General features: G+C 56.6%; 1 protein-coding gene across 6 annotated transcripts in view; it reads left to right on the top strand.

The window, feature by feature from the left end:
• IQSEC1 (IQ motif and Sec7 domain ArfGEF 1) overlaps nucleotides 1–22,788 on the top strand; it is a 169,590-nt gene that overhangs the window by 132,068 nt on the left and 14,734 nt on the right. For all 6 annotated transcript variants that reach the window (XM_032412014.1, XM_032412017.1, XM_032412015.1 and 3 more), the window contains 6 exons: nucleotides 10,099–10,260; nucleotides 12,804–12,926; nucleotides 14,267–14,433; nucleotides 19,078–19,217; nucleotides 19,900–19,929; nucleotides 21,532–21,657. In XM_032412014.1, the coding sequence (XP_032267905.1) occupies nucleotides 10,099–10,260; nucleotides 12,804–12,926; nucleotides 14,267–14,433; nucleotides 19,078–19,217; nucleotides 19,900–19,929; nucleotides 21,532–21,657 (748 nt within the window). The remainder of the gene's footprint in view (nucleotides 1–10,098; nucleotides 10,261–12,803; nucleotides 12,927–14,266; nucleotides 14,434–19,077; nucleotides 19,218–19,899; nucleotides 19,930–21,531; nucleotides 21,658–22,788) is intronic.

Raw genomic sequence — 22,788 nt, forward strand, 5'->3', positions numbered from 1 at the left:
ATATCACTGCACGGCTTGCTGTTGGAGATCTCCACCCCCCCCCCCCCCCCCCCCACCCCCACCCCCCTGCTCCGCCGTCAGTGTGCATGGGCCACCTCCTTCCCCCTCCCGCCTGCTGCTGTGTAGTAGTCCCTGGTGTGGCTATCCATATTACTGACATGGCCACTTGCTTCCACTTCTTCATAACTACCAACCACAGATGACAAGGAGTGTGGATCTATTCTTTACATACACTCCCAAGAGAGTCTGTAGGGAAGCTAGCTAAAAGCGGAATTAGGTAGGCAAGTTTTTCACTGGCAGCTTACTCTTTAAAAGGGGGCTCTACCCATTTCCTCTCTTCTGCCTGTGGATCTGAGAGGTCCTCTTTCTCCCATATGCTTGGCGACACTCAGTGTTCTCTCCCCACCCCCAATCAAAGGGTAGACATAGTTGTCTCTTGGTCATTTTAGTTTGCATTTTCCAGCTTTTTTTTTTTTTTTTAAGATTTTATTTATTTGACAGAGAGAGACACAGCGAGAGAAGGAACACAAGCAGGGGGAGTGGGAGAGGGAGAAGCAGGCTTCCCGCTGAGCAGGGAGACCGATGCGGGGCTCGATCCCAGGACCCTGGGACCATGACCTGAGCCGAAGGCAGACACTTAATAACTGAGCCACCCAGGCCCCCCCCCTTTTTAAGTAATCTCTACACCCAACATGGGGTGTGTACTCACAACCTTGAAATCAAGAGTCGCATGCTCCTCCAACTGAGCCAGCCAGGCGCCCCCAGTTCATATTCTTTGCTCATTTTTCTCTCAGGTTATTTGTCATGTTGATTTACTAGTGGTTCTTTATTTGTCGGGGATACTGATCCTTTGTAATTATAAACATTTTCTTTCTGTCTGTCACTTGTCTTTAAAATTTTTTTCTTTTGAGATCTAATTCACATACTGTAAAACTCACCCTTATAAAGTATACAGTTCAGTGGTTCTCAGATATATATGTCTTTTAACTTTGTGCTCTTTCATCTAACACAAGTTTTTTAATTTTTTGTGTTTTTAAAATTGAGATAATTGCTATCTAACATCAGTTTCAGATGTACAAGGTAATGATTCAATTTTTATGTATATTGCAAAATGATGACAAGAAGTTGTTACCATCCCTCACCACATATAGTTAGAATTTTTTTTTCCTTGTGATGAGAACTTTTAAGATTTACTGTCTTGGCAACTTTCAGATATACAACCCAGTATTATTAAGCACAGTCACCATGCTGTACAGGAAGATTTTAATTAGCTAAATTCGTATTTTCTTGTTTTGTTTCTTTGGCTTTTCATGTTTTTTATTTTAAAAGGGGCTCTGCCGGGGCACCTGGGTGGCTCAGTCCGTTAAGTGGCTGCTTTCGGCTCAGGTCATGATCCTGGGGTCTTGGGATCAGGCCCCACATCCGGCTCCCTGCTCAGCGGAGAGCCTGTTTCTCCCTCTCCATCTGCCTGTCACTCTGCCTACTTGTGCTCTCTCTCTGTCTCTCTCTCTGTCAAATAAATAAATAAAATCTTTAAAAAAAATAAAAAATAAAAAAAATAAAAGGGGCTCTGCCCATGGGGACACCTGGGTGGCTCAGTCGGTTAGGTGTCCAACTCTTGATCTCAACTCAGGTCACAATCTCAGGGTCGTGAGTTCAAGCCCTGCATTGGGCTCCACACTGGGCATGGAGCCTACTTAAAAATAATAATAATAAAAATAGTAATAATTAAAAGGGGCCTGCCCCAAATCATCAATACAGTGATAATAATAATAATTAAAAGGGGCTCTGCCCCAAATCATAAATATAGTTTTAAAAATATTTTCTTTAGTGTATTTGCATGCCCTTTAGGACTTAAAGCTGAAATTTGTTTTGGAGAACCACACAAGATGAGGGGTCCAACTTTTCTTTTTTTTATTTTAAGATTTTACTTATTTATTTGTCAGAGAGCGCACAAGCAGGGGGAGCGGCAGGCAGAGGGAGAAGCAGGCTCCCCGCTGAGCAAGGAGCCCAACGCGGGACTCGATCCCAGAACCCTGGGATTTTGACCTGAACTGAAGGCAAACATCCAACAATCTGAGCCACCCAGGCATACCCCAACTTTTATTATTCTGTAAAGATTAGCCAGTTGTTTCCAAACTATTTACTCAACAGTCTGTCCTTTCTTCGTTGACTTGAAGTTCCATCTAATTCCTACATGAATGGGACCTTTTCATTCATTCAGCAGCTATTTATTGAGCGCCTGCAACACACCAGGCAGTGTTTTAGGGGCCCGGGACAGATCAGGGAACAGAACGAAGATGCTTGCAAAGCTCCACATTAATCGTTACAGGACCTGTTCGTTCCTCCACGAGCATCAGACTTGGGTTTCACATGTTTTCTTATGAGGGCAAAACCCCCTCTTTTGTTCTTTTTAAAAATCGTCTCGGCTATTTTGGGTGGGTATTCTTCCATGTGAATTTTGGAATCCGCTTAGTAAGACCCATGAGCAACCCCGGCCGACTTTTTGCCAGTGTTGCCTTCAGCTCAGAGATCACTTGGGGGAGCCTGTGTTTTTACAGCATTGCGGTCCAGCCACAGGTGGCTACTGAAGTTAAAGTTCACTGAAACTTAACACGAATCCAGTGCCTCTGGCGCACTAGCCACGGCGCAGGTGCTCACTGGCCACCCGTGGCCGCCGTGCCTGACAGCGCCGATCTAGCACAGTTCGGTCGCCGCAGATTGTGCTCATGGACAGTGCTGGTCTAGAGCACTGAGGGACAGTCAGCAGCAAGTCTGGCTCCACTCGGGGTGTGGGGCAGGTGGGGTGGCTGGCCTCCAGGGGCAGGTGCCAATGGACTCCATGTGAAATTGCCCCCTGCCCACCAGGGAGGCTCCGGGGCTGGGAGAGTGCACGAGGCCTCCTCCCGGCTCAGCCCTCACCACCTCCCTCCCCAGCCTCCCACCCCGGCCCACACCCCTGACTGCCTCCCGGGCCTGCCCGGCCTCCCACCTCCTTCCAGGAGCAGGCTTTCCCGACAGAGAACAGTCAAAGGTAACGGCAGTGGCTGATAGTTCCATGTGCTTAGCCTGTGCCAGACACTGTTCCACAAGCTGTCTTGCTCTAAGTCCCGTTCTCCTGGGGGATAGAGCCTCTTACTAACCCCGTTGTGCAGACAGGTAGACGGAGGTCCCAAGCGGGTCACCTGCCTGAGGTCACACAGCCAGCGGGGTGGGCAGGCTAGAACTCCCACCGCCCCACCGGCTCCAGTGTGGGAACGGCCACTGCGCGCGTAGCCGCATGTACCCCCATCAGCTCACTGGGCCACGGGGGTAAACGGAGAGCTCAGGAGAAAAGCCACCCCACCCACGGGAGGCCGCACGGCCCTGGAGCGGTGGTCCTTGGGCCACCACAGCGGCAGGAGCCTGGGTCAGTACCCCCATAGCCCTGATGGGGTCCCCTCTTCCTGTGCTCCACACACATGCTCAGGGACACGGGCCTCAGTGCATCAGTCACCTCTTTCATGCCCCTCTCGCTCTGGCAAAAGCCCAGGTGACTGTAGCCCCAGGCAGCCTTGTCCCAGGTGGACCAGGCCAGACTTCTCCCACCTCTGGAAGAGTGTGCTCATCCCCAGAGCTGCCCTCGTCCATGAGTGATTACCTCGTCTCTGAGGGGCATGTAAGGTAGGGCCTCAACAACCACTCGCTGTGATGGTGTGCTAGGACTCTTGGCTTGGGCTGGGAGCTGTTCAGGGGGGCCCCTGGGGTCCCTTCCAGCCCAGCCTCCCTTCCACCTAGGGCCAAGCCCCTGGGGCCTGCCGGGTGCCCCCCTGCCTGTCATTCCTTTCTGCAGGAGGGACCGGAGAGCCCTGGTATGAGTCTGGGGTGCTCCGAGATTTCACCCTTCCTGCATCCCTGGGCAGTCAGCTGCTCTCTACCTGCGTGGGAAGCAGGCTCAGAGGCCACAGAGCTGGGCCGGCCTCTGTCAGTGAGCAGCAGAGCTGGGGGTGGGCTCCCGATCTGCTAGCCCCAACTCTGTGCTCCTCACGTGTGAGGTGTTTCTTGTGAGTAATGAAAATACCAATGACAACAGCCAGCCCATATGAACATATCAGGTCCCAGGCACTGTGCGGAACACTTCACGTGCGTCAGCTCACTGAATCCTCACAGTGACCCTGTGACACTTGGCTCTAGGGAGCCAGGGCTCAGAGAGGTCAGGTGCTAGCTCGAGGCCACAGAGCCAGACATGCTGGCTCCAGGGTTCTGGTGAAAGATCAGTTCTCTTTGGAGCACTTTGAGCTACTAAGAAGGAGGCTGGGTTCCCATTCCCCTGGACATGAGCTACCGATCCAGCGCATGGCCCTCACCGCCCTCACAGCCCTGGGGGTCCGTGGTCATGTCCTGGGTCTGGGGTGGCTGGTGCTGAGTCTCTCGGGGAAGAAAACCGTGCCAAGGCAAGCCCTGCAGGGCAGACAGTCATGTTGGAGGGTAATTCCTCCACCTTCTCTCTATAGTAAGGGCAAGCCCCATTCAGCTTGTGCTCCCGGCATCAGGAAGAGCTTTGTAAAAATCAGAGCTGCACGAAATACAGTCTGAAGAGGTGGTGAGCTTGCTGGCCCTGGAACTTTGTGAGCAGATGGAAGGCCGTCACTCCTTTGTAGGACACTGGGGGCATTTGAGCCTGGATTACGGAATTGAAGGGCGCTTCCAGACATGCAGAGATTGTCCAAGTACCAAACTTGCTGAGTCCCTCCTCCCGTGGTCAGCTGAGACCAGTCACAGGGACGGCTCAGCCTCCTGACTGCAGAGGGTCCTCGGGCACCATAGGTAAACAGACCCTGTGTTAGCCTCTGTTAATCAGGGCCTTCTCCATTGCAAGTGACAGGAACCCAGTCAGACTGGTGTAAGCAGAGGCCTTACTGGTTCTGGACCTGAAAAGCTGCTGGGCATCTCCGGGCCGTTTTCCCGAGTCGTCTCCTGCCAGTGCCCCACCAGGGCAGGAGGCCTGCCAGCCGTCCCGGGGTCATGGTCCAGCCTCACAGCAACCCTGGCAGGAAGAGAGCTTCTCCTCTCTCGTCGGCCCCTGCTGGCTCACTCCAAACTGCTCGTGGTGTTCGGCAGGATTCGGGACTCTGACTGGCCAGGCTGGGAGTGAGGTCAGCCCGTGGGGTCAGGGGGACAGAGTGGGTGGGGTGGGAAATCCGGAGGCCAGCTAGATGCCAGGCAGGGAGGTGTGGACAGCCGCCCACTTGCACGTCTCTTCAGCTGCTCGGGCAACTAGAAACGACAGGAGAAATCCGTTGGCAACTAGAAACGACAGGAGAAGCCCGTTGTTGACATGCAGACCCCTACTGGGACAAGAGCCTGCAAAGCACTCAGCTTGGGACTCCAGCAAGTGGGTGATCCATAAGTGTGGTGCCCAGCCTTGTAACTGCCCTCCTGGAGCCCCACAAGCTCGGCGTCCCCACTGACTGCTGGCGGCCCGGGGACAGGAGATGCACGTGAGAGACGCCACTGGTGCGGGCTGCACGCACTCGCCTATCACAGCCAAGTCTGAATCAGCAGCTGACGTGGAGCAAAGCCGGCCCCGCCTGGCGACCGACAGCAGGACCAAGCTGTGGCCTCTTCCACTCCAGCCTGTCCTGCTGACGCCTTTCAAGGACCCTTTACAGGGGGGCCCAGAACGCAGGGGCAGATCAGGTGTGGATGGTGCAAGTGTCCCCCTTGGCACCTATTGACTCTGGGCCCTTTAGAGAAGCGAGCTGGCTCAGCAGCTGGATAGATTGGCTTTTCAGCAGCAGTGAGGGTGGGGACAGCAGAGTGAAACTTTGGGGGGCTTCTTGGAGCAGAGGAGTGGGTTGAAACTCCCGGCACGCTTTCTGTCGCCTGGCAACCTGGAGCCAAGTTATTTGACCTTCCTGTGCCGTCTTTGCCTTACGAGTCAAATACAGCTTTTGCACTGATCATTCTTTCTAGCGGGGTCCCTCTTCCCGGCTCCCGGTTCAATGCCACCTCCCCAGGGAGGCCTTTCCTGATCATCCCTCCCGCCCCTTCCGGCCGAAGTACACGCCTTCTCCAGGTTCCCATGGCGACGCTTTGGTTTAGTTCTGCTTGTTGTTGACCCTCCTTTTGGAGCCATAGGACCAACAGTATTTTTTGAAGTCTCAGAGGCATTAACTCATTTAACCTTCACAGTACCTCTGCCGTGTGCACTGTTGCTGACCCCGTTATACAGACGGGAAAGCTGAGGCACGGGGAGATTAAGTAACTTGCCCCAGCCTGTAAGTGGAGCCTGGGTATGAGTGCAGGCCTTTGACTCCAGAGAACATGCCCGTGACCCCTGTGCTGTATTTCTATATCCCGGGAGGTTATTTCCCTCCTTTACCATGCTTTTTCAAGGTGTTTTTCAAGGATGGGGACTTTGGACCACAGGCGTGCTAGCACAACCCCTGGCCCAGAACAGGGGCTCAATAGATGTTTGTGGAATGAATAAAGAAGTGAATCCAGGGGCAGAAAGCCTGGATCTTGTCCTGCAGGGGTTGGGAGGCCCTGGAAAGTTTTAAAACAGGGTCCTGGTGACACTGGCGAAGCCATGCCTTCTCCAGGGCTTCTGTTGGCTATGCTCTGTGTGAGCCCGGCCCTCGCTGGACCTAAGGATCGGGAGCTGGATGAGCCCCAGTCTGTGTCCTCTTCTGTGTCTTTAGGGCCTGGGGTTCCAGACAGAAGTCCCGCAGCACCCTCCTAAGGAAGGAAATGTAAGGCCACAGCTGGGGAGGAGACAGAGCCCCACCACTGTGTCTGTGCCTTGGGGTGGAACTAGACGCCCTGTGACCTAGTTTCCTAGCCAGACTCACCCTTCTTAGCCAGTCTGGGTGGGCTCTGGCATGCTGACACAGCCTGGGTTATTCCCCTGTCGCGTCGGCATCCGTCACTGGCTGGCCAGGGGCTGTGCTCATCAAGTCTCCCAGGGACGAGACAGCAGGGGTGTCCTTTCCAGGTGGGCTCCCTGGGTCCCTGGGTCAAGGGAAGGCGCCATCAGGGATCATGGGGCTCCCATAGGGAGTGCCACGCACCCTTCTCTCACAGTGCATTGGCCATAGTGGTCATGGCACTGTGGTGGTGCCACGCACCCTTCTCTCACGGTGCATTGGCCATGTAGTCCCCTAACTGCCACAAGGGTGGGCAGCACTAATGACTCATCTTCTCACATCCCTTCACCCAGCAAGTCACTGTGTGTGCCGCTTAGCAGGATCCAGGGCACGTGCCCCTTCCATCAGCATGGAGCTCTGTGAGGGAGCACGTGGGTCGAGGACCCCTGCCTGGCAGGCCCCCCAAGAGCACACTCGGGCCTCACTGTCCTGTCAAGGTGGGCGGGGCCAGCAAGGGCCTGACAGGCAGGGGACTCACACCATCAGATGTCCAGTGCACTGGCTGAAGAGGATGGTGAAGGCTGGGCCACTCCCCTGCATAAAGCCTTCCAGAGGCTTCCTTTGACAGCCATATTCATCCTGACCCTGGAGCTCCCGGTCTGGCCCGCACCCCCGACCCCAGCTCCTTACCTGCGCCTCCTGCCGCCACATCCCTCCTTTCAGTTGCTCAGCAAGCTCCTGGTCACTGGTCAAGGCCCAGTGAGTTCAGATTCCTCTCTCCTGTGACCTCACTTGGAAACCTGCCAGGTGGAACCAGTCCCTCCCACATCGGGTTCAGACTCGGAGCTGGAGTCATCGGGTTCAAACTTGGGTCCACCAGCAATTATTGTCATCCCTATTCTCAGGCAGTGTTCGAAAACGGCTGCTTCTCCCCACCTCCTGCCTTGTAAGCTGGATGCCTGTGGGAAGCTCCTCGAGGAGCTCGCACTTCGGACTTAGCCTTGCTCTTTATAGAGCATGGTTCCCTCACTGCCCGATTCATAACACTCTAGGGCTTCTCATCGAACTCAGAGGAAGACCAGATTCCCCCTGTGGCCTGCACAGCTCCCCTCCCCCAGGGGCCCCTACTCTCGGCTGCCCTGGCGAATAGCTTTCTGGTCCTGGATCATGCAAAACCCTTTGTCACCTCAGGGCCTTTGCATTCACTGTTGCCTCCACCCAGAAAGCTCCCTAATGACTTAGGTTACTGCCCAGGGTCACCTGCTCAGAGAAAGCCTCTGATTCACCTGCAGGAGCCCCTCCTCTGCCCTCCAGCGATCATTCAGTCCCTTTGTCTTTTAGACCAAGGATTAGAGCCTGCCTTTGTAAGGTGTTCCTGACCAGCCCCGCTCTCTGCTGTCATCCTGAGCAGTACCTAGCAAAAAGTAGACTCTGGGTACTTAATCTGTGAAGAATCTGCATTCCCATGGCCCCTTGTAAGACTCTCCTTCCTGTGCTGCGTTCCACTCTCCTGCTGCGTTCTGCTCCGTATCCTGCAGTCCGAGATGCTCTGTGACGTTGGTGTAGAAACACAGGAGGGGGCCAAGTGGGGCGGGCAGCCAGCCCCCCGGGGAAGCAGGCCGGGCCTGGATCTGGGCCCCCAGGCTGGGTGGCTGACACGGTGCCTGAGTGGGGCGGCCCAGCCCAGCTCTCCAGTCATGGCCACACAGGGGCACAGGCCCAGAAGTGCCAGATGGCCTGATTTTTCAAGAGAAGCCGGAAATCTGGATTCTGGTTTGAGCTCTCCCAATTTCTACATGTTGGCAACTCACTAGAATTCCTTTCGCTAATGTCGTGTAAGCGAAAGAAGAGCCGTCTGTGGGCTTGCCGGGGTGACCTCTGACCTAGAAGTTGAGGAAGAGGGAAGTGGGCACGGACAGGGCCCCTTGGGGCTGGTGTGGAGCAGGGCAGTGAGGGAGCGTGAGCAGCCGAGGGGCTGGGGCAGCTCTTGGTTGGCTACCCCAGAGTCCTCGGGGAGGAATGGGGTATGTGGCAGGGCTGGGGGAGCCGTGCCAGGACCCAGCTGGCCAGCAGCCGCTCCCTGCCAAACTCCTGAAGGTGATGTTAGGGTGTGTGGTTATCCTGGGGTAAAAATAGCAAGGTCACCTTGCAGCAGGAGCTCTGCTTTTGCTTGCAGGTAGAAATACAGTATGTGCTGGATGCTGCTGTCAGTCCAGAGCCTCATGGTTTATGGGGACAGGTGGATACCCACTCTCGCTGCCAGGCTGCTAGGGGATAGCAAAACACTGATCTCTACCTGCCAGGGCAAGCGGTGGGGCCCAGCTCCCCTCACCCCCTACACGGGTGCTGGGTACACCGCAAGGGTTCCACGGCTCCTCAGGCCCGTCTGAGGCTCTGGGGTTGTCAGAGGACACCTGCTTTCCAAGGGTCATACATGCGGCCCCCTCACACCACCCTGTGAGGTCAGCCAAGCCCGTACCATGCAACAGACCAGGAAGAGGACAGAGGCCCAAAGGGAGGAAAGGGCCAGCCTGGACCCCTGCCGAGCCCCTGAGGGGGCCTCCCTCCACCACAGCCCGGCCGGGCCCCATGGCTCCCAGCGCAGGTAGACTCACTCAGCCCTGCAGGGCCAGCCCAGCCCTTCCCAGAAACCCCTTTGCCCAGGAAGGGTCAATGCTGCACCTTCACTTCCTCTCCTGTAAATTGGGGCTAGTCCCTTCCATGGTGCTTTACTGCACGCATCGTTCTAGGCACCTGACTGTTAACTCAGGAAGTCCTTACAACAAAGGTAGTAGAGGTTGCTGGCAAGGTCACGCGGCGGTCAGGCTCCTCAACAGCCCAGGTAACAAGAGCGCTGACCCCCAGGAGGAGTGTGAGAAGTTAGTGGGCGTAGGGTGCCTAGACAGTGGTGCTCAGAGTAAGGGCTCAGCGCGTGTTAGAAACTGCGGTCAGTGGGCGGAGGGCAGGCCAGTTTGTGCTGGGCAAGGGGTTCCAGTCTGCCTGGCAGTGAAACACAGGACAGTGACTTCTACACTGAGGGGCGTTTGGGGCAGTGCAGAACACGAGGGGGGTGGGGACAGTCCCTGCTCCGGCTGATGGCCCAGTCCCAGCCTATGCCTAGTGCAGGGTCTGGGCAGTTCTGGGTTCCTCCGGCGGACCAGGACAGGGCACCCGGAGTACCCAGGGAGGAGGGCAAGCCAGGAGGGGTTGGGGCAGCCAGGGCTGAGCCTGTCTCTCGTCCCGCCCCTAGGAAGCCTGAGAAGGGCGTCCAGTACCTCATCGAGCGTGGCTTTGTGCCTGACACGCCCGTGGGGGTAGCCCACTTCCTGCTGCAGCGCAAGGGCCTCAGCAGGCAGATGATCGGCGAGTTCCTGGGCAACCGGCAGAAACAGTTCAACCGAGACGTGCTCGAGTGAGTTCTGGGGCCGGGGGGGGGTGGGGGTGTGGACCTGCGCGCACGCGGTGTCAGGCTCACCCTGCTCGCTGGAACACACACCGAATCCTCCCCTTAGCTCTTTCTTGCTCCTGGACACACACAGACACCCCACATGGTTTTGCACATCACACCCTGCCAGGCATACATGCGTGCTTCCACCCCCGGGCGCTATAGCTCATACGCTGACCCTGCGGGGCCCCCCTGCACGCACCCTTGGCCCCTCCATCCCTCTCCAGCAGGGCCGAGCCACTACAGCACTGGGGGGTTGGAGGTCTGAGCTCAGTCCCCCAGCCTGACTGCCAACTGTCCTGACACACCCTCGGGGGCGGGGGGAGCCCAGAGAGACCCCAGTGCCTCCGTCCCCTGCGTCTCTCCTGCCTCTCCTGCCTGGGAGATCTGGGGGTGAGAGTCCAACCATGGCTGGCAGCCACGGCCCTCCCAGCTACTTGCAACTCTGCAGAAAACCCTGTTTCCAGCTCCCTGGGAACTGCTGAGAGTTTTGAGAAGCACTGTCCAGCTTGTACCCCAAGTTTGCCCATTCCTCCTTGAGACTGCCCTAAGTAGAAAGGCCCCCTGCCCTTGGACCCTTGGGTTTACAGAGCAGTTACTGTGTACGGGCCCTGTGTCATCCTCAAACATGGAAGGGTGGGTGTCGGGTCTCGCTAAGCCCCTCTCACAGAGGAGGAGCCGAAGCCGTGGGACAGGATGGAATAGGGCGGCTCAGGCCCCAGGGGAGCATCTCCAGTGAGGATATTTCTGACCAGGCAGCTACACACCGAGATGTAGGCCAGGAGCAGAAATCAAAGCGGGGTAAAGAGCGAACCATTAGTAACAAGGACAGTACCTTGCATCCGTCCAGCCCTGCCTCATCGGACGGAAGAACAAAGGCAAGGGGGTGGGCAGCGGGCCTTCTGGGGCCAGGCGTGTCCGCCATAAGGAGGAGCCTGGCCACATGCGTGCCCGCCATGTCTGCACTGCCCTGGGAGGAGGTGGGCAGCTGCCCCGGCCTCTTATACAGGTGAGGAAACCCGGGCCCAGGGAAGGGCTGGCCCGGGTCCCCCCCACCCCCACACACGCAGACTCACATGCACACGTCTGTACTCATTCAGTCACACGTACACCCAGCACCTGTGCAGACACACGGGTCACAGTGAGCCACGGCGTTCAGCGGCAGCTGAAGCTAACAGCCAGCCGAATGGCGTCTGTGCCCTTCCTCGGCCCGATGTGCCCACCTGGGCTGCATTCTCCCTGCTTGCCGTTTCTGTTCCGGCCCTCAGCGGGAAAAGCCTGCTGCATTGTTCATATGGTTAGCGCCCCTCTCCGCCTTTTAAACCAGCGTCAGGAAGCAGCTCAGGGGAAAGCAGATGAGGTCCTTAGTGAATTGGGCCTAAGACGGTCTTGGGCCAGCCCCCCCCCCCCCGCCGCCATTCCTGCGCCCCCCCCCGGCCTCCCCCCCCCCCCCCCCCCCCAAGCTAGCCTCTGGTCTGTAGGAAATCCGTGCATTGTTCTCCCCCATCAGAAAATAGCAGCAGCCTCAGGAAGTAGCGATCCTCACCCCACCCCCACCCCCGACCCTCCACACCAGGCTCAGATGCTAGTCAGCATATTACCCTGTGTGGCCCCTGCCCTCCCCCAGCTGCTCTGCAGCAGCCTCCGAGGATGGGGGCGCCACAGTTAATGCCCAAGCCCAGAGCAAGGGCCCTGGCAGTGAGGATTAGGCCCCGCTGTGGCCGAGGCCTCTGCAGCGCCACCAGGGGTGGCCATGGCTTTGTTACAAATAGATACACTGGAAACCACAGCCTGCTGAGTGGGTCCCTGGGGCAGACCCCGCCTTCTCCGTTCAGGGGTCTGGCTCAGAGGACAAGGCATGGCATGCCGGAGGGCGAGGGCAGGGCTGGGATGAGGGGAACCAGACAAAACCCGCTCAGCCATTTCTGCAAGCTCCGCTCCCCTTGGCGGATTGGCAGATGAGGATGGCACAGGTCCTCCAAGGTGCCCCTTGAAAGACACCCAGGCCCCTCCACGTGGGGAGATGGGCTCAGTGCACAGTCACTGCCCGGCCTTAGTGGACAGCCCCGACCTCCTGGGGAGGATGGGCGGGCTGTGCCGGCATCCCTCGCAGACAGCCCGAGAAGACTCCTGCCGTCACGTGCTGTTCCGTGCCCTGGGTCATGTGCACGCTGAGGGCCTGTATCAGGAACGGCCATAGGCCATAGGCTCTGGCCCCTTCGTAGAAAGCTACGCACAGAGATATGGGCACCAACATTTTCCTATAGTCGCAGGGGGTCTGTAGACTCCCCCAGAAGCACAGGGGTCTTTGGGCTGTGATCTGAAGTGTTTAGTGATTGGAGGAAGCCAGGCGGAGGGCCCTTCTGGACAAGAGGCGGCCGGGTCCCCTGGCTCTGGGCAGCTCACGGCCTGCCCTGCATGGGCTCCCTTTGTGCTCTGCCCCCAACAGGAAGGCCAGCAGGGGCTGTGCGGGCAGCAGACCCTCATGGGGCCTTGGTCTCTCGTTTCAGCTGTGTGGTGGATGAGATGGATTTCTCCGCCATGGAATTAGATGAAGCCCTCAGGAAGTTCCAGGCACACATCCGGGTCCAAGGGGAGGCTCAGAAGGTGGAGCGGCTCATCGAGGCATTCAGGTTGGGGTCAGGGCAGGGCATGGGTGGGTGTCGGGAAGAGGAAGGTTCCTGACTCTGAGGCCCATGGCTCAGGGCCGGAATCCCCCTCTCCAGCCCTGTCCCCAGGGCAGGGTCAGGTGGCCCTCAACTTGCCTGGGGAATGAGGCAGTAAGTAGTCCCTTCTGTGTGCCAGGTGCTGTGCTGGTTATCTCTAGAACCAGACTTTTGGACAGTCTGTGCTCCTCCGGGTCCTCATGAGCGTCACTCATTCATGCGTCCATGTCGTCATTGTCTGCCCATTCACAAAGGGCAGCCCATCTCACACAGTAACTCAGAGCACAAGCTGCAGAACCAGATGGCCTGGCTCTAACACCCATTCTATCACTTACTATGTGACTTTGCACGGGTAACTTAACCTCTCTGTGCCTCACGTCCTTGCCTATAGCGTGGTGATCACAAAAGCACCTACCTGGTGGAAGGACTAAACCACTTTGGGCGTGTGGGCACACTTAGCCCAGTGCCTGGCACAACAGAGAGCCCACAATCAAGGTCAGCTACCCAACCCACAGTCATTCTTCCCAGGACTGTGTGCACAGTGGCTGGGTAAGATCCTCCATGCCCACGCTAGGTGTGGGAGACACGAGTCAGCCACTGACCCAGCCCTCAGGGCTCATCACCAGTGGTGGGACCAAGGTTGGGAATGAGGACACAACAGGAGGACAACTCTGGGGCCCTGGGAGGGGGTTGTTCAGGCACTTCCTTCCAGGAGGGCTTCCTGGAGGTGGCGGCACTAATGGAGAAGACAGGAGTGAAGCCCATGTCGTCTGAGCTCCGATGACTCCTGCCTTAGTCGTGGCGCCCCATGGTTCCTCTTCTCCAGTTTGCCCCCCTCACCCACCCCCTACCTGAGCCAGGCTCCTTTCATCTCAGGGTCCCAGGTAGCATGTCCAACAACCGCCATCACATCCCTGTTCCAGGCAGGGGAAGAGAGTGGACTCTGCCCTTTAAGGTACATCCTTAAAGATGCCCACATCCCATCTGCTCATACCCCACTGGCCCGAAGTTGGTCACCTTCTGGGCTGCATCCAATTCCAAGGAAGCAGCAGCCTCAGGAAGTAGCGATCCTCACCCCACCCCCTATCGCCAGCTAGAGGACAGATGGCTGAGTTGTAACTAGCGTAAGGAGGAGCAGGTGTTACCCCCATTGACCAGATGTGCAAACCGAGGCTCCGAGGGCAGTGGCCAGCCTCAGCTGTTTAGTGCCGGGGCCCGAGCAGCGGCAGCCGTCCTGAGGGAGGGGCAGACCTGCGTCCTGCCCTAACTGAAGAGGTCCTAACCCTGCTCCCTCTCCCGGCCCCCAGCCAGCGGTACTGCATCTGCAACCCCGGGGTGGTTCGGCAGTTCCGGAACCCAGACACCATTTTCATCCTGGCGTTCGCCATCATCCTGCTCAACACAGACATGTACAGCCCCAACGTCAAACCTGAGCGGAAGATGAAGCTGGAGGACTTCGTCAAGAACCTGCGAGGTGAGCTGGCCTGGGCCCAGGGCTCTGGCGTACAGCCATCCCTCAGAGCACGTGCCCAGCCAGGCACAGGCAGAGCCGGGGGGCTGGGCTCCCGCACACCCCGTCCTTCCACAAACACGGAGCAAATGACCCTGAGGAGTGCTGACAGCCACGACAGTCAGCGACACGCGTGGTGGGAGCACAGACTGGGTCTCGTGGTGCCACGAACCTCACTTGTAGAGGAAGGACGCACAGGGGTTTGACAGGTAGAGGTGGAGAGGGGGCGCCAGGCCTAAGAAAGTTCGGCCCAGCATGGGAGGGCCCGCTAGGGTCCCCAGAGGCCAGATCGGGGGATGTGAAGGAGCAGTCTGGAGCCCGGGTGCTGGGTACCCCGGGCAGGCGGGGCCGGCCCACCCCATCCCCATCACTGCTTGCCTCCCTCTCCTATGCTCCACGTTCCTTGTGAAACTGACTTGCCTGTGTGTGTGTGTGTGTGTGTGTGTGTGTGTGTGTGTTTTAGAGGAACTTTCCATCATCGCTATAAACAGGAAGCCCGTATCATTTGGCACACTTAGGCAGTCACTATAAAAATGAATTCAGTGGACGAAAGCACCAGAGCTGCTTCTGGCCGGGCCCCAAGGCTGAGGTGCTAAGGTGGGCAGGGGGAAGGGAGGCCTTCCTGGTGTCATTGTGGAGGAAAGGCATTGAAAAGGGGACAGCTGTCTCCCAGGTGGCACCGTGTTAGCTGGATAGCATGTCCTCGTGTACCTGGAGTCTCTGGAAGGAAGAGGAGGGACTATGTCCCTCTCCTGGGGAAACTCCAGCTGCAGCGGGCTGAGGTCCCCTTAGAAAGGGTGTCAGGTGTTCGGTACGTATAGATATATGTGTGTGTAGATATATGCACGCACACACATACATTTTTTTTTTAGAGAGGGAGAGGGAGGTAGGGGCAGAAGGAGAGAGAGAATCTTAGCCAGGCTCTGCGTCCAGCATGGAACCCGACATGGGGCTCAATCTCATGACCCTGAGATCATGACCTGAGCCAAAATCAAGAGTCAGACACTTAACCAACTGAGCCACCCAGGCACCCCTGAGGGTGTCATGTTTTTAAAAAAGGAAAAAGCTGGTTTAAATCAGGTCCCAAGTTTGTGAGCTTGTTGAGCCATTTAAATGTACTCCTCTTGTCCTTTTTTCCTACAAAGCCCCTGCTCTGTCATCCCCTCTCCTGGGACAGGAGGACCCTCCTGGGGTTTGAACTGTCCTAGCACGCCCCCTGGTGGTGGGCACCCCTGCAACAAGCCGGCTAATGGGATGCCCACCCAGAGCGGGCCGGGCTGCGCCCTGTTCCCAGCTGGGGAGTCAGGGCTTTGTTCAGACCACCCAGATGATGGCCATTCCCTGCACTGAGCACTCAAGGTGTGTGGCCCTCTGCTAGGTCTAAGGGGTGCTGTGGGCCCCAAGGAATTCAGGTCTCAGCTAGAGCTTCTAGGAAGCTAAGGAGTCCAGGAACTTCCTTAATCGCAAGTCAGCACCAGAGCACAAGAGCGCGGCCAGCAGATGCTTTGATGTGCACGCAGGGATGTGTGCTCCTCTATCAACCCTAGGCCTCGCTCCTCACAGGGCTGAGCCTGATTCTGGTCTTCACAGAGTCCTGTGTGGCCCCAGGGTGCAGAAAGCAGGCTGTACACGACATGCTGTTGGCGACCCCGGGGGAGTTTAAGGGTCTTTGTGATTTGACTGTGATTTTTTTTTTCTGCCTGGAAACCTCACCCACGTAATTGGGACACCCGCCCCCCCACGGCCCAGTATGGGGAACCACAGGGGGAGCCAGAAATGATTAGCCCAGAGGAAAGAAAGCCAGGGGAAGGATGGGGTTGCTGGGTCAGATACTGCCAGGCAGCCACCCTCATGTCAGTGGCCCTGTGGTTTGTACCACCCTTGCATGTGACCATTCCAGCAGTCTGGGGCAGGGGGGTTGGGCATTATCATCCCACTTCTCAGTGGAGTAAGCTGCTGGTTCTGTCTTCTAACCCTGGGCCGTTCCCACCAAATCCCATCTTTTCCAGCCAGGAACTCGGGAGTGTTCTGTTCCATCTTCCTTGTGTTCCAGAAGGGTAACCGAGGCAGAGAGGGAGGGGATTCGCCCAGGATCACACAGCAGGTGCATGGCAGTTGGGGGAAGGCCTCTAGTCTCCACAAGCCCACCTGGTGCTCTGCACTGGGCAGACATCCAGCTTGTTCTTTATAGAGGAAACCTTCCCCCCCACCCAACATACACTGGACACATTTTCTCTGGAATTGCTCACCCCAGTTCACCCAGTAGGTCCAGCAGCAGGACCACCTCTGGGGGGTTGGAAGATGGGTGGGGGAGGAATAGCTCACCAGCACGGAAGCTGGATGAGCAATGCTTTTATTTTATTGATATTTGTTCTTAAATTCTCTAGATTGATTTTTTGAATGGGTATTATCCTCACATAGTTAAAAAAAAAAACAAAAAAACAGAAAGTAATATAGCCTAGCAATCACGTTCCTTGCTATTTACCCAAAGGAGTTGAGAACATATGTCCGCACAAAATCCTGCACACGGATATTTATAGCAGCTTTATTCATTGTTGCCAAAACTTGAAGCAACCAAGATGTCCTTCAGTAGGTGAACGAATACATAAACTGGCACCTCCAGACAACCGACTATTATTCAGCACTAAAAAGAAATGAGCTATCAAGCCATGAGAAGACCTGGGGGAGCCTTAAATGCATATTACTGAGTGAAAGAAACCAGTTCTGAAAAGGCCACAGCTATATGACATTCCAGAAAAGGCAAAACTATGGAGACATAAAAGATCCGAGGGTGCTGGGGGTTGGAGGGAGGGAGGCACGAGTAGGTGCAGCCCAGGGGAGTTTCAGGGCAGTGACGTTCTCCCATCTGACTCCACAATGGTGGGTATGTGCCATTAAACATTTATTATCAAATGAACAACACCAAGAGTGAATCCCAGTGTAAACTGTGGACTTTGAGTGAATGATGTGTCAGTGTAGTTTCACTGATTGTAATAAATATACCACTCTGATGGGGGAGGTTGGTAGTGGGATGCGGGGGAGGCAGGTGTTATGGGGAAATCGCTGTGCTTTCCCCTCAATTTTGCTGTGGACTTAACTGCTCTAAAAATCAGTTCTAGGGACGCCTGGGTGGCTCAGTCAGTTAAGTGTCTGCCTTTGGCTCAGGTCATGATCCCAGGGTCCTGGGATCAAGCCCCGCATCGGGCTCCCTGCTCAGCGGGGAGCCTGCTTCTCCCTCTGCCTGCCACTCCCCCTGCTTGGGCTTGCTCTCTCTCTCTGACAAATAAATAAAATCTTGTAAAAAACACATACAAAACAAAAAACAGTTCTAAAAAAATAGTCTGTTTAAAAAAAAAAAAAGTAGGAAAGGTCTGTGGTGGAGCCCCTCCCACCCCTCCGTGTGCCCAGGTCATTCAGTCCCTGGTATACCGACCAGAGCCCCTCTGCTCGCGCAAGTACTAACGTGCGTGACTGGTTTTACCCTCGTCTGTTTGGCACCTTGCTTTTCTCATTTAACAAATCTAAGAGAATGTTTCCATGTCAGTTCCCTATGGCCTTGCTCATTTTCCTGGCACGTGTGTGGTATTTCATTGCCCTCCTGTGCAGTGATGTATTAATCAGTCTCCTATTAATGGGTAAATGGGTGAATTCGTCTTCTGTTATTTGGAAACCATGCTGCAATGAGTCACCTTTTTGCGTATCCTGTCCCGTGAGATAAATTCCCCCCAAACGCAATCAGTGGCCCAGAGGGGGTTTGAGTTTATAATTGTGACAGGCAAGTGGCCCAGCGCAGGGACGAACCACACCCCGGTCCCACCAGCAATGTGTGAGAGGCCCCTTCCCAGAGCCTCACCAACAGCACCAGTTACCAAACCCCTGGATTTTCGCCAGCCTGCGGTCTGAGGTGTGGGTTTGCGTTTCTCTCCTGAGTGGGGCTGAGTTTTCCTCACAGCAGTTTTTCAGGGTTTAGCAGAAAGGGTACGTGCCTGTTGTCAGAGCAACCCGGGTTCAAAGCCAGGCCCCCAGCTTCTGTGCACGTGATGTGAATGACAGCTAGCAGCAGGTGCACGGAATTCTCACTTTCTGGGAAACACCAGGGCTGCTCTGGCTTCCCCACAAGATCTCCGGGAAGCCACCGGTGGTGCTCTTGGTGGTCCACTTCAAATAGGACCCTCTGTCTGTGAGCCCCCTGTGAGCCCCCTGCCTTCCGAAGGCCAAGCTGCTCTCAAAGTCCATGGCAGGACCCTCCCTGCCTGCCATGACACTACCCAGCACGTCCTGGCCCCAGGTCAGAGATTCAGTCACATGGCTAGTCAGGGGTGAAGCAAGAACTTGGGTGCAGCCCTGTTAGCAAGCTGATAAGCATAAAGCCCTCGGAGCATGGCTGTGCTGGCCTGGTTCTGGTGGAAGGATTCTGAGACACTTTGTAATGGAGTGAAGATGTTCAGTGGCTGTGGGTTCTGCTGAGGACTGGGGAAAGGGATCACCATTCTGACTGGGTTTAGAAACTGGTAAATGAGGGGTGAGCCTGGGGCCCGAAGCTGAGTGCTGCCACCGCCACCCAGGCCCTGGCCCTCCCTGACACCTGGCTGCCGTTCTCCTGCCCAGGTGTGGACGATGGTGAGGACATTCCCCGGGAGATGCTGATCGGGATCTATGAGCGCATTCGCAAGCGGGAGCTGAAGACCAATGAGGACCACGTGTCCCAGGTGCAGAAGGTGGAGAAGCTCATCGTGGGGAAGAAGCCGGTATGTGGTGACCCAGCGTCCCTGGCTCCCTCACTCCCACCCACCCCCACTCCATGTGACCCCGGGCCCACCTCACTGGCTTCAGCTTCGGACAGCGGCCCTGATGCCATTTGGAACCCAGCCCCTTAGGGGCAGGGTGGCGGAATTACTTCAGGTGTAGGGTGGCCCCTGCTATTTGGGAATAACAGCCATTGGCTCTGGGTTCTATTTAAAGAGAGCCTGCGGCTCTTAAGAAACCAACAGCCAGGGCGCCTGGGTGGCTCAGTCGTTAAGCGTCTGCCTTCGGCTCAGGTCATGATCCCAGGGTCCTGGGATCGAGTCCCACATCGGGCTCCCTGCTCTGCGGGAAGCCTGCTTCTCCCTCTCCCACTCCCCCTGCTTGTGTTCCTGCTCTCGCTATGTCTCTCTCTGTCAAAAAAATAAATAAAATCTTTAAAAAAAAAAAAAAAAAAAGAAACCAACAGCCAGAGTTGTGCAGTGGTCTCTTGGTGGCCCGGGAATGCCTTCATTGCTCCCTCAGAGTTCTGGCTGCGAGAACTGTGTGTGGCATGTCTGGACAGAGGACATGGGAGCCACAGGAGGGGTGCTTACCTACTTGGATGTCGTCCCATCAGCTCTCTCCAGGCCCAGGTGCATTTTTTGGATCATTAATACCTTTGTTTGTTTCATGTTTCCCGCATAGATTGGATCCTTGCATCACGGGCTTGGCTGTGTGAGTATCCTTCTGCTTTTACATTCTGGCTGATATCCCGCCCTGGGGGTGGCCCCCGTGTCCTTTGTTCACATCACTGCCTCCCCTAGCTCCCAGGTCTACGATTCTAACTGCTTGAATTAATTTCTGGAGCGCTAAGAAATTTGATTTTCATAATTATCCCAGCCTCGAATCTCTGCAGGCCCAGAGACTGTGGCCGCAGGGGGCGGGTTGTGCCATCAGGCCAGAGCAGATAGTCTCCTTCCCTCTCATCCGAGCCCGGCTGAGCACTGAGGCCAAGGCTTGTCCCCAGACCCGGAGGCACTGTGCCTGAAACAGACGATCCTTCCCACCCCACCCACGCTCTGCCCCCTGACATCCACTGCCACGGCCTGGAGCAGGTTTGCCTGCTCGCCCCAGGAGCACCTGGACACACAGCTAACCTGGCAGTCACGTGGCACATGCCTTCTGTGTCTGCCTCTGCTCCTCGCCAGGCAGCCCCGTGCTGCGAGAGTGGGTGTCACAAACCTGTCCGCTCCCCGCTCTTCCCAGCTTCCCCCAGAGAGAGACCACTGGATGCTGCCATGACCATGACCTGCCCTCACCCGCCTCTCCGGCCCCACCTCTCACCATCCTCTCCCCTTGGTACTTTTGCTCCAAACAGGGCCGTTCCCTGAGCGCGCCCAGCCTGGGCCACGCACTCTCTCCCCATCTGAGGACTGGGGAAAGGGGTTGCTATCCTGACTGGGTTTAGAAACTGGTAAATGAGGGGTGTGCTGAGCTTGGGCATCCCTGCACCAGGGGCCCTGTTGCACAGTGGACCCCCCCTGCCTGCCGTGACACTACCCAGCACGTCCTGGCCCTTTACTAACTTGCTGTCTCTTGTGTGAGCCTGGGTGCTCTCAGAGCCATAACTGGGCCTCCCAGGTGGCTTGTCACCACAGCCCTTAGACACCGTACAAGTTGCACCTGGCCTTGAGAGCAGCTTGGGCTTCGGCAGGCAGGGGGCTCACGTGAACCCATGCTAGGCATGTTCAGATTGGAGGCCCAGGCCAGGCCCCACAGAGTGGTGGCAGCTGGCTCAGGACTTGGGACAGGGTTTTTCGGGCATCAGAACCGTCGGGATTTTCTAGGAGGGGCCCGGAATCTGCTCCCGGCTCTACACCTTCCCTGTTGTGTGGCTGAGGCAAGTTGCTCAACCTCTCTGTGCCTCAGTTTCCTCATCTAGAGTAGACACTCTCTGAAGAAACCTTGACAGAGACTACCGGGCTTATGTCTGTGACGGGCACTTTATGGGGACTCAGGGATCATGAATTTCTCACTGGGGGGGGGGCTACCATGTGAGTGTGATGCTCTAAGAAGTCTGGGACCTGCCTGAAGGAAAGGAAAGGAAAGGAGGTGTCACGAGAAGCAGGGGAGCTTTCCACGGCCCTTCAGGAGAGCTCCTGAGGAAGAGCAGGGGAGAACTGCTAGGAGTCCAAACACGTCTGCTGTGCTGTGCACGGTTGGTGGGAGAGGGCGTTCTCGAATGCCAGGCCCACAGGTTGGGTTCCGAGTGTGCTGCCTGGGCTCCAGCCGAGGGGCAGGGGGCTGACTGACAGCAGTGCTTCCCTCCCCACACAGGTGCTCTCTCTGCCCCACCGGAGGCTGGTCTGCTACTGCCGGCTTTTTGAGGTTCCAGACCCAAATAAGCCCCAGAAACTTGGACTGCACCAGCGAGAAATCTTCCTGTTTAACGACCTCCTGGTGGTATGTGGTTCCCCACAGCGTGCCGTGGCTGGGAGAGCGGCTCAGGGCAGCCTCGACCTGCGCCTCTGGTCTCTGTGTGGCCACGTCTGCCGGCGCTCTGGAAAGGCACCCGTGGGGGTGGGGTGCGGGTGACAGGGCTGGACTTAGCCCCACGGTCTTTGGGTTAGCAGAGGCAGAGTCTGACTCCCAGCGCTGCCAGTGAGCACAGGGCTTCACTGGCTTCTGGAAAAGCCCAGAGGGGCATCTGGGCCTTCAGCCCCAACTGTTCCCGGAGGCTCACACTGTGTCAGCAGGACTCCTCTTCGGACTGTCTCTCAGCTGTGTGGGTTCCCTTCTCAGGCAGCCGCTGTCCAAGAAGGGAATGTGAGCCTTGGCAGCTTCAGGCCTCACCTGCCCCCTTTCCTTGCATCCCTGGCCAGTGGGATTCTCTTTGTAAGAGCCCGAGCCAAGGTCTCACTGCATCCCAGGCCCATGCCCAAGCCACTCCTGGGGGCCAGGCAGGTGCAGTGCTTTCTCATTGGCTAAGCCTGGGTCACTGCCCACCCCCAGGACTACTGAACTGAAGGTGACAGAGAGGGAGTTCCCCAAAGGGAAACTGAGGAGCTCCTGCCCGGAAAAAAGGTGGCATGGGTGCTAGCCCCTGGGGATAAAGATGCCCCTGCAGATAGTAGGGCGAACCTGTCCTTTGGGTCTCTGTCTCTCTCCCGCATGCCACAGGATTTTTGCTAGAGGCCCTTGTCCCTGATCCCTACCTGCTTGAGAGTCAGCTGTTCCTCTCTGATTACTGAGCCTGGAATCTGGACCTGTGGGTTTCAAGTCCTTTGTTAAGAGTCCCTGACCTCAAGCAAGTTACTTCAAACTTCTGAGCCTCCATTTTTCTCCTCCAAAATTAATCTTTCAGGCAGTTAGAGTGCTCAGGTGGGGTCCTGGGCATAAGTGCCAGCCCGGCGCCTTCAGAGTCCTGTGCCGTGCCACCATGCCCATCACCTCTCTGCTAGCTTGAGGGTGTCATCGCCAGCTGGGAAGACACCTGGGACTTGTAGGAACAGAGCCAGCAGCCATGTCCAAAGATATGCATGGGCACACAGCCCTCTCTCCTGCCCCAGAGGCCTCCCTGACCTCTGAATTGCT

This window comes from Phoca vitulina, unplaced genomic scaffold (assembly GCF_004348235.1).
Source record: "Phoca vitulina isolate PV1807 unplaced genomic scaffold, GSC_HSeal_1.0 scaffold13, whole genome shotgun sequence".
In the NCBI taxonomy this organism is placed as follows: domain Eukaryota; kingdom Metazoa; phylum Chordata; class Mammalia; order Carnivora; family Phocidae; genus Phoca; species Phoca vitulina.